The sequence below is a fragment of the Typopeltis vanoorti genome, chromosome 5 (genome assembly GCF_054136105.1).
Source record: "Typopeltis vanoorti isolate ZY-2024b chromosome 5, IOZ_Tvanoo_1.0, whole genome shotgun sequence".
NCBI classification, from domain to species: domain Eukaryota; kingdom Metazoa; phylum Arthropoda; class Arachnida; order Uropygi; family Thelyphonidae; genus Typopeltis; species Typopeltis vanoorti.
In genome coordinates, this window is record NC_143553.1 from 79,078,214 (window position 1) to 79,089,764 (window position 11,551).

General features: G+C 37.0%; 1 protein-coding gene across 1 annotated transcript; it reads left to right on the plus strand.

The window, feature by feature from the left end:
- Positions 1-8,395: 8,395 nt before the first annotated feature.
- Positions 8,396-11,551, plus strand: LOC150106578 (uncharacterized). Its single transcript, XM_090392549.1, has 2 exons — positions 8,396-8,528; positions 10,913-11,551. Exon 2 carries the CDS (start codon positions 10,913-10,915, stop codon positions 11,408-11,410), a length of 498 nt encoding a protein of 165 aa, XP_090248675.1. The 5' UTR covers positions 8,396-8,528; the 3' UTR covers positions 11,411-11,551.

The following is an 11,551-nucleotide window of genomic DNA, read 5'->3' on the forward strand; positions in this document are numbered from 1 at the left end:
AACGCAAAATTGCGCTCACTCTCACTCTCACTTCGGCATGATTAGATATTCAATGTCGTATTATATTGGTGGGATTAGGCAAGAAGAAACTGATGAGGCTAGGGATCTTTGAGTGTTAATAGATAAGAAGTTGAAGTTCAGGGGCCATGTGTCAAAGATTGCAAATAACAATTCAAAAAATAATTGCAATGCTCAAAGGAACGTTCACAGGTAAAGATAAGGACGTTATTTTGCCTCTTTACAAGGCATTGATAAGACCTCACTTGGACTATTATGCGCAGGTCTGGTTTCCGATATGATTTTGATATATTGGAGAGAGTACAAAGGCGAGTGTTAAAAATGACATCAGGATTGTGGAATATTGATGATGAAAACAGGTTGAGAATTTGTAAATTGCAGACACTAGTCAACATGAGAAAGAGGGGTGATGTGATTGAGACTTACGAACTGCTGAAAGGGTCATACAGGATTTCAATTGATGGGATTTTTCAATTTATGGAGGGTGGGGAAAGGACGAGAGGGCATCCTTGGAAACTGAGAATGAAGGCTGTCTGTCGAGAAGGGTGTAAGGGCTAGATTTTTCTCTCAGAGGGTGGTGCGTGATTGGAATGGATTGCCATTGGATGTTGTGAGTGCAAGCAGTGTGAATTCAAGAATAAGTATGATAGCTGGTGTGTGTGTGTGTGTGTGTGTGTGGCCTCCCTCGATGAGTCTCTGACTCCCTGGAGGTCTCTCTTAATAATAATAATAATAATAATAATAATAACCTTTGGAAGTTGTAACGGAGGAATTCAGTTGAAAATTATAGTACCAGACCTAATATTCCGTTGTAATAATAATAAATAATTATTTATTTGTGTTGGAAAAAATATCTAACATAATAAATGAGTTAAAAAAAATATCACTACTGAAAAATATCACTGCTGTGAAATTAATGCCTGGAAAGGTGACAAAACCATAATGCCACACGCGAACAAAAAAAACAACTCATCTCAGTTGTCAGAATTCCATACTCTTTAATTGGTATTAATACACGTAGAAAGTCACACATACCCATGACGATAATGTCCATTTCCACTTCAACTCAATGACGTCACATTTGGCGTCATGCGAGCGCGCGCGTGCGTGTGTGGGTGGGTGGGTGGGTGGGTGGGTGGGTGGATGGGTGATTTGCGTTTTCTTCCCAATAGTAACCCTACCAGAAGGTGATTTATTCCTACATACTCCATTGCATACAATGCTTATATTACATGTAGCTTCCAAGTGCTGATTAACTTTTATATTTTTGTATCCATTTTCATATTTCTATTTTTATATATACATATATTAATACTATACAGTATAATTCACAGTATATTAGTATTTATGTTAGATCACAAGGACTGGAAGTTGATTTTATTAGCAAATTTAATTAATTCTATGTAATACTTTTCGATAAATCTCTGCTTTGACACTGGTCACTTGTCTCTGGAAGTGACGACGTCTTGTATTAGCGGCATCCGGATGGAGTCCAATAGTTGACAGTCGTAAATTATGTGGTCAACAGTCTGTTGAAGGTGTGGACTACAGATGCACTGATTCCAGGATATAGAATCTGTGAAGGTAGTGTCTTAGTTTTTCGTGACCTGTTAGTAGCGTAGTTAAACCTGAAGAAATGGCGTGTCTTTTCAGCCGGAGTCTGCTTCTGATGCTAGGAAAGAATTCTTTTGTTGTTGATCCGTTTTTGATATTTTCCATTCTCCTTCCCACATGTCTAAGCTTTTCTCTACTGCAAGTGTTTTATTGCAGATTTCGAGAATTTCTGGTAACTTGTTTCTAGCTGCTTCTTTACCCAACTGATCCGCTCTCTCGTTTCCTGCTATTCCAGTATGCGCTTTCACCCAGCAGAATTTGATTTCCCATCCCTCTAGAGTGAGATTTCGAACCAGATTTCTTGTCTGTTCTATTAATGCCATATGGTTGTTCTGGTTTTTTTAAACTGTCTACAGTGCTTCTACTATCACTGTAAATTGTTGCTGTCTTTTTCAGAGAGGTGTTGAGTTCTAATTTCTGGAGATATGTAAGTGACTGAGCTATAGCAAGTTGTTCTCCTTGATTGTTGGAACATAGAGGATGCAGTCCAGAGCAGCGTTCTTGTATAATGGATTGTCTGTTGTATGCAGTGAAAGAACAACCGACGTTTCTTTCGGTTTTGCTTCCGTCAGTGTATATTTGGAATTCGTCACTTTCAACGCTTTCTTTCTCCTTAATATTTGTTTTCTTTGCTGGGTGAGGCCACTTACTGTAGTCAAGCGGACGTTCGTAGCAATTTGGATCCATTTTGTAACTTTCGATATATCTTCCCGAAGTGACTTCATATATAAGAGATAATTCTTGTATTTTCAGGCAGATCGGTGTTAGAGCTGCAATAACGCAAGCTGCCTCGAAAGATATTGTCCTGTATCCTTTAATTATGCGTATGGCTATAAGGCGTTGAACTCTGTTTAGTTTTTGTCGGTTTATCTTTGAGTTTAGTGTATGTTTCCAGGCAGGTGCAGCATAAGATATTAGTGGTAGTATAGCACCGGTATATATCGTTTTCCGCGCTCGTTGGCCTAATCTCCACTTAATTCTTGCCGACTTAGCTAAGAGGTTTACTATTTGTAAGCTTTTTTTTCGGAAACATATGAGATGTGCTTATTGAAAGTGAATTTTTCGTCTATTGTTACTCCTGGGTATTTTAGCTCACTGGCTACCTCGAGAACTTTTCCGTTTAGGAAGACTGTTACAGGTTGTTTTGATTTTTTTCGTGAGATATGGAGCACTTTAGACTTGGTGCTATTGAAGGTCACTTTCTTCTCGCGTGCCCACTCTGCGATTTTAAAGAGTTCTTCGTTGGCCGTTACTTCTAATTATAAGCCGTCGCATCCCCGAATCATTATCACTGCATCATCGTTGAAGGCTATGACTTTTGTTTCAGTAGTGAGAAGAAGTCTTAAAAGCGAGTCTCACTGGATGTTCCAGAAACCTGGCCCACACCAGGAACCTTGTGGACAGCCTCGTTTGACGTTTTTCGTTACAGTTGTGGTGTTTAGAGTCACAGTTGCTCTTCTGTCTGAAAAATAATTTTTTTGTAAGGTAAAGTAAGTTTTTAGGGCATTTTAAATCTGTTAATTGATTGATTATGACTGGCCACCAGGCAGCATCGAAGGCTCCTTGTACATCGAGTGAGATCAGTAGAACGTCTTTTTTTTTTTGCTGTAGACTGTGTTTTCTGCGAACTCTTTCACATCCATAATTGCGTCTACTGTGCTGGACTCAAGTCTGAATGCGTATTGATTGCTGCTTAGTAAGTTTCTTGAGTAGACGTAGCGCATTATTCGGTTTATTAGAAGTTTTCTAGTACCTTACCAGTAACGTGTATGAGGCTGATTGGTCTGTATTTGTTAATTTCGTCGGATGTTTCTTTTCCAGGTTTGATAATGGGTATAATTTTTGAGTGTTTCGAGTGTGTGTGTGTGTGTGTGTGTGTGTGTGTGTGTGTGTGTGTGTGTGTGTGTGTGTGTGTGTGTGTGTGTGTGTGTGTGTGTGTGTGTGTGTGTGTGTGTGTGTGTGTGTGTGTGTGTGTGTGTGTGTGTGTGTGTGTGTGTGTGTGTGTGTGTGTGTGTGTGTGTGTGTGTGTGTGTGTTTAACTGTACATAATAAATGCTTCGATTCAAACTTACTCTTATCAATCGCTTGGGTCAATCGATTTCGTCATTTTTGAATTTCAGATGTATGTGAATGATCGAAAACCCACTTCTTAACAAATAACACGTAAGCGAAAGAGAGAGAGAGAGAGAGAGAGAGAAAGAAAGACTACATTGTTGACAGCATGATAAATACTTATCCGTATCCTACTTCATAAATCAACAGATGACAACAAATAATTATTCACTTTCTGACGTATTTTTAACCGTGTGTCATCTACCAATGAAACAAATAGTTTATAAAAAAGAATGTGCTTATTATATCAGTATTTTTCTGTTTTGTACTTTTTTTTTAATGTTAACCATTTACTGTGACAAACACATATCACTTATCAAACGAGATATTATATTTCAATATTTTATGCAGAAGGCTTTCTTTTGTAGTTGTTATAATTGTTGATAAAAAATCTGGTTTTGTTTTTATTCCTGTGTGCACCAATAGATGTCGCCACTATGTAAACAGAGATTTCAAAGGAATGTTGAAAATAATGATCTGGAAATAACCATGAGACCAAGCTGATCTTTTACTCTACAGTCTGCTTAAATAAATAAAGAATGATATAGTAGTTCAAATTTTTGCCCTTTATTAATTATCTTATCTATCTAACATATAGGTGCCTGTGGGAAGGATTTCTCTTTCCCACAGGCACCTTGAGGTTTTAACCTCAACTCGAAAAAGTTAATATAGAACTTGTATTGACTCAAGAAATATATATATTATTTAAGTTTTAGGAATATGAGATCGAAACAGTTGTCTGCTGTAGTCTCAACCCGATTATCTTGAAATCATCGAAAGAGACCAAATTAAACCACCATCAACGACTAAAAGTATAAATCAGCTGCTTACAGATTTAAAAAAAAATTAGCACCAAAAGAGTTCACCCCTTTGGCAAGAAAAAAAGGTTAGTGGATTTTTATCTCTTCGATAAATTTCAATTGATTCACTTTTCAATTTTAATTCTATTCTTTTATTAAGAGCGATATCTTTATAGATTTGAGAAGAAATAGTTGAAATCTATGATAAAATCTGAACATGCTTAGATATACATTTAACAAAATGTTTAATTAGTTTTTATTTTGTCGGTCTCAGCGTATATCAAAAGAGAACTACAACATAGTATTGAGGTAAATTATATCAATAAAATAAGCAATGGTACAGAAATGCAATCGCCTCTCTCTCTCTCTCTCTTTCTGTGTCCTGATATTTGTGAATCTCAATGAGCTATTGGAAGGTGCCAGTCTTCGGAACCATTAGGTTTTTTTTTGCAATGAACGATACTATTGTTGTATTACAGCCATTCCCATCCTTAAATTCTTGATGATTTGACTCACGACAGTACCTAATTTTCCAATGATAATAACAGAATAATTCATTCAGGTTTTTAATTTACTATTACGTGTATGATACGATTAGCCAAATGAAGACGTGTCTATTGCATGGATACACCTTGAATGATTATCTTTGCCGAAAGCAGTCATTCTGAATGTTAAACAATTACAATGATTCAGTAATAACTCTTATGCCCCATAATAACTCGGAAATTTTCATCCCAACTCCCGTAATGTCCTCCTTCACATGGTGACATTCAATGATGAGATGTCTTCGTGAAGACTGCAGTTTATTACGTATTCTTGGAAGTAGTGTAGTGCAAATGCGTTCCATTATATATCTCCCCCCCCCCCACCATACACACCCAGACACCCACAGACGAAGAGATCAAGCTGGGTACGCAAGGCTGAAAGACCTCGGAGGTCAAGGGAGAAAATCTTTTCCTGAGAAGTAGATTTGACTTAACTCATGAACCCAGCGACACTCTGTGGCCATAAAGGATAATTATTACTTTACGGGGAGGAGAAAGACTTGATAGTTCCCTCTGCTGTAGTTATAAATATCTATTTCCGTCTGCGTTTAATTGATGCCTTCTTAAATTACAATATTTAATTATTATTACTGTTATTATTATTTTTTTTATTATTATTATTATTATTATTAGTAGTAGTAGTAGCATAGGCTACTCCACGGAGTCCTTAGACTCATCGGCCCTAAATGTCATGACAAGCACTATCCAACATTTACGCAATATCTGTCATACTTTGCTTTGAACTCATTCACAGTCATGGCACCCACAACAGACTACTATGGCGACTTATTCCACTCATTCACCACTCTCCAAGCAAAACACCTAGTTCTGACCCATTTGCTAACTACACTCTTGCTCAGTTTCCAAGGACAACCCTAGTTCTTCCACCAACAGACCTGTTCTGAAATATTTCCTCTGAATTAATCTTGTAAAAATCCCTCAGTAATTTGTATGTCTCAATCATATCACAATTTTTCCGCCTGTCAACCAATTTTTGTAACCCACAAATCTTTAACCTGTTCTCGTAAGGTTCATTCCGTAGATCTGCTACCATCTTGGTCACTCGCCTCTGGATCTCCTCCACCTTTTCCTCATCACGAAGAAACTCAGGTGACCAGATCTGCACGCACACAGTCAAGATGGGGTCTTATGAAGGCTCAATAAAAAGGAAAAAAAGACTCCACTCCTGAATAAACTACTGTCTGGTAACTCTCCACCAACCACCCTCTTATCCACTTCACCAACTTTGCATCTATCTGAATATGCTGCAATTTATTAATCAGAATTCCATGAAAAGAATTTGCCAAAGTTCAGCAGTATCACCGTAAACCCATTACCTTTATCCAACTCAACTGTCATTGTATTATAAAACGGTAGCATGTTACTGAGGCATGAGCTGCCCTTTACAAAACCATGTTGCCCCCATATCAATTCTATTCATTCCTCTATTTTGCCCTTGACCAAGTTCTTCATTACCTTGACAACAACTCCTGATATGCTGATTGGTTCAGTAATTTGCTACATCAGTAACGGATCCTCCTTTCACACCCCACCCACCTTGGGACTAAAGCTCCGAGAATTCTCTAGGACCTTCTTGTAAAACTCGAGGTGGTTCACCATCCCGTCCCACAGCTGTATTCACGTTAAGGTTCTGTAATATGCTTTGCACCTCTAGTTTATTTACCTCATTTTCCATATAAGCCTTTCCCTCTCTTGTTATTGCAATATCTCCATATGGAAGATGCACCCTTACAAATTGTTCACTTAATAATTCCAGTATACTCAGTTACCTCCCTACCATCGGCATTCATTAAAATCGTTTTGTCATAAACCTTCTTCCTTTTACTTGACGTACCGAAAAATCTCTTTGGGATTATCTTTGGCCTGCACTGCTAATTTCATTTCATAATCTGCTTTTGTCTTTCTTACCACACTAGTTATCCTTCCGGCCTGTGCTTTGTACAGCTCATGTGTCTGCTGATCACATTTCTCATCGAATTCTCTCCACATTATTTTTTCTTTTTTTTACAGCTCTTCTTAATGAAGATATTCATCCATTTAACTCCCACTTGATTTATTCTCCTGACTCTAGGCATGCAGTCTACTGTTACCTCTCTCAAACACTCCTTTACCACTTCCCATGCACTGCCAACATCCAAACCTTGAAGTCTCCCATGCCATGGCACTGTTCCAAGCAATCTCCTAAGCTTCTCATACTTACTAACCCGATAAGTTTACATACCCCCCCCCTTAACTGAAAGTTTACATACCCCCCCCTTCGGCCCAGTAGTACTCACCTAGACATTTCTTGCACATTCTTACAGTGCTTCACTGGTATCTGTGTACTCTCCCCACCCTGCCCCATGATTTTAATGACGTTGAGTTAAAGGTTTAACTATTTTTATGACAATTCCACCAGAGAAAAGTTGAAATTTTGTAGTGGGAGAGATAAGAGATAGATAATCCAGAAACTCTGCTCTACAGACCAAACACTGAAATATTTTAAGCAACTTCAGGAATCTAATAAAGAAAGTGTTAAAGTGAATTAAGAAATTCATCCCCAGCCTAAAGACTTCAAACATTCACAGCGGCCGAATCCACGGCTTATTGGTTGGAAAAGGAAACGCTGTCCACTGGGCTGAACTACTTTATATTTTATTATTTAGAGAGTTTGAAAAGTATATTTATTTCTTGAAACGCGGGGAATCGAGATGTAGAAACTATTCTGATCTGGTGATGTGCTGGTCGTTAACCTAATGACATGTTCGTGCAAGATCAGTTGCTGCAGTTGAAAGGAAAAAAAAAATCGAGAAGATCGTGGTTATATAAACAGATTCAAATATTAAAATCCAGACTTATTTAATAACTTTCGAAACATTAAACAGTAAGATTTGAGGTTACAATACAACCCTGGTATGACAAAACTCAATAAAGAAGAATGGCAAATCCTTTGATTAAAAATGCTTTAAAATTCGATGTACATTAAACCTCGAATACACTTCATAAATTTCACCTTTCACAACTTATAATAATTTATTTATCCTTCACAAAATCTAAACTGAAAATACACTTTCGGAAAAATCAAACCATAGATGAAACCTCTTGTTTTGACTAACTATTTAATATAGCAACTGAACAAATAGATAAACTAATATTGATATGCCTATCAAACTCGTAATCTGATTTTGATAAAAATGTTTTTATTTGTTAAATTGTGAGTCAGTTTTATTACAATATTCATAAATTTCGGTGTCGTATCACAAACTAAAATATTCCTGCTTTAAAAGTGTTTGTATGTGCGCTGCTGGAAAACAGAATTTGAATATTCAACATTTCTCGGAATAATATGCTGACCAATCTTAAGTGAAGAGAGAACAGATGTAATTCATAGTTCTTGGTAATAATTTGCAGCTGATTTCATCGGCAGGAATATCCAGATGTAAGTAACATGCAAAGTAAAATAAAACTTTAGATTATAATTCCATGTTTTCTTTTATAAATTTAGAATATCCAATACAGTAAAATATAACGCACTCCCACAAAACCCTAAGAAAAGCATCTTACTCGTACGTATTATTTATGACTTCACAAATGAGGCGCCTTAAAATGAAATGGTATTTCTTAATATTAAAGAAATTATGTGTCTTAATATTAATGATCTTTCTATAACGGATTATATCCATTATAAAGATATCATTCATTTTTGCATTAATTTTTAACGCGCATATCTTAACAAAAATCCCAAAACTCGCCACTGTCTAGCAGGGGTTCGATCCTCAACGTATTTGATAGATTACAGCTAAACATATACCTTGTGTTGTGCTGCAAATTAAGGTTAACATGAAACCTGAACATTCTCGATCCGATAGTTGTTCATGTAAACATTTGACAAGCATCCAATAGTGAAAGTAAATTGCCGTATGAATCCACCAAGAAAAGGGAAGCTCTATTTTCAGAGTAAGAGGAATATTCTCTTCTTTATGAACACGTTTGTTTTTCTTTTTACTTTGCTTCTAAAGAACTGAGAATACTGCTATAAATTTGGGGAGGGATGAACTTGTTTACTATGTTCAAATTCCGAGTGTCTCTAGCCTTGAAAACTGTTCTTATATTTGAGAATAGCACCCAAGAAACTTAGTTTTCTCTCTCTCTCTCTCTCTCTCTCTCTCTCTCTCTCTCTCTCTCTCTCTCTCTCTCTCTCTCTCTCTCTCTCTCTCTCTCTCTCTCTCTCTTTCTCTCTCTCTCTCTCTCTCTGCGTGTGAGAGAGAGAGAGAGAAAATCGTTTGGGATTGATGTATACTTTACTCCTTCTCCTTCAATATCTTGAACGATGCTGCGTAGATGAACTAGTATGTTTGCACAGTTATCACTTTATAGTAACCCAACCAGATGTAATTGAATCTTCTTGAAGTCATTTTCTTGCTGACTATCAAGACAAGACCTGGCTCCACTGATCTTTAGCACAGTGGAGAGGAATCTAGCTGTAGTAGCAAAAGAATAAACTAAAACCTCATCAGGAGTATCTACACAGTGCAGAGACAGAATGAAACTATTTCAGGCAGGAAAAGAAATAGTCTGTGACATGTTTTCCTGGAATATGACTTGAGTATCAGTTCAGGGAAGTTACACAAGAATGGAAAGGATGTGTGATAGCTACAGTGCAGTGTCGTGCAAAGGTAGGCAGCAGGGCCTCTCTTGAAACAGCAATCGTTTACTAAAGAGAGATCATGTTTTCACTATTTGCTCTTATATTATAATAATGTAAGGGCTGAGTTGGATAAAGGGAATGGATTTAATGCATTATGATATGTTGGAATTTGCTAAGGCATTTGATAGGATATCATATTGGCTTGGATAACAGGGTGGCTAACAGACAGGCATCAGAAAGTGGTATATAGGTGATTAATCTGCCAAATTTCTTTCCAATCTGAGAGTTGTCGGTTCCAGTTCCAATGTCAGCAATGAAGTTTGTAAAAAGTATTCTAATGATTAGAGTATATCCACCACTCCTTATGAGACCACTTCCCTGCTTACTGGATCGAAATAGTTTGAAAAAGTACCATGTTTGGTATCTAGAATAGCCAATCCTTACTGTTATAAAAAACAAAGCTGTTGCATGCAGGCCTTTCAACACAAGTCACTTAGACATCATAATTCTACCAATAGTAAGTTTATCGGAATAGACACGTAGATAATAATGATTTCTAGCATATTTGTTGTTCTTTATCGAACTTGAAGTGGAAAATATCGATCATTTATCCTACACTCCATAATGCTGCATTCATACCTCACTGGAGACTCTTAGACTTAAGCGCTGCGTTTACCTTAATATACTTTTAAATTAACAATTTGATTAGCAGATCTCAGCTATGACTTTGGATAATAACTTGTCCAGTCGGAAGGTTCGAAAATCTATGGGACATTTCAGGAGTTGAAAGAATCAAACTGCCAAGCGGTTATTTTCGATGTATAAAATAATGTACCACAAGCATCTGACAATAATTTACGATGTAATTTCGAATGAAGAAGAAAGATATTTTTAACTGATTTCAAATGCGATATGAATGGGAGTACTATAAGAGGCAGAAGGTCCACAGTCGGTTTCTACCAATATCATGCGATTGAATTTAGAGCCTTACTGATCTTGAATGTGATACTGTTTTGCAAAAAAACTTTAAATATCTTGAAACATCGTGTTAGAACTTAATTCTAGTGAACTATTTTTCCAACAGGTTATTAGTTTATGATACTAATAGGATAACCAATCCATATTTTATAACAGTTTATAACGATACTATATGTACGTTTCCTATTTCTTTTTAGATGACCTCTCCGAGTTCCCACAGAGTACATCAACTTCCTAGCGAAGCAGTCGACTGTGAATCTTTGTGGGTGATGAATGAAGATTACAGTTCTGACAACAGATATGCGGGGAAATGGCTTTTGAAATTGGACAACAAAACCGAAGACTGTGATGGGCTTACAGAACTTGATCGAAACTGGCTAACGACAATCCAGCTGGTGCATCGAGGAGCTTTTAGTGCTGCGAAGTGCATACCGAAAAATATGTTCTATCTGAAGGAGATGCCTGATTTTGGAACTATTTCATGCTTTACAAACGACTATCGCGACGTCAAACGGGTGAGAGAAGCAGCGGAGGTGATCATTGGCCACTTCACGATGATGAGCCATGAGGGGGATTATGATGAAGAAAGGTTTTATTATTTTCCCTGTGAAGGTCCCTTAATTTCGATGTATATGTGCAACGAGAAAGGTGTTCTTCATACGCGAGATAAAAATGGAAATTGGGTTCTTCTGTGACCCTGACCGTCATCTTTATTAAATGAATTTACCGTATGGCATGTTCAATTTGTGGTTCACAAAATATACATAACATTTAATAAAAATATTGTGGTGTCGATACAAATGTTACTGTAAATATTTATGTTAACAGAGGTGTAA

Coding starts and splice junctions, on each gene's coding strand:
- LOC150106578 (XM_090392549.1), top strand. CDS start 10,913: ATGACCTCTCCGAGTTCCCACAGAGTACATCAACTTCCTAGCGAAGCA.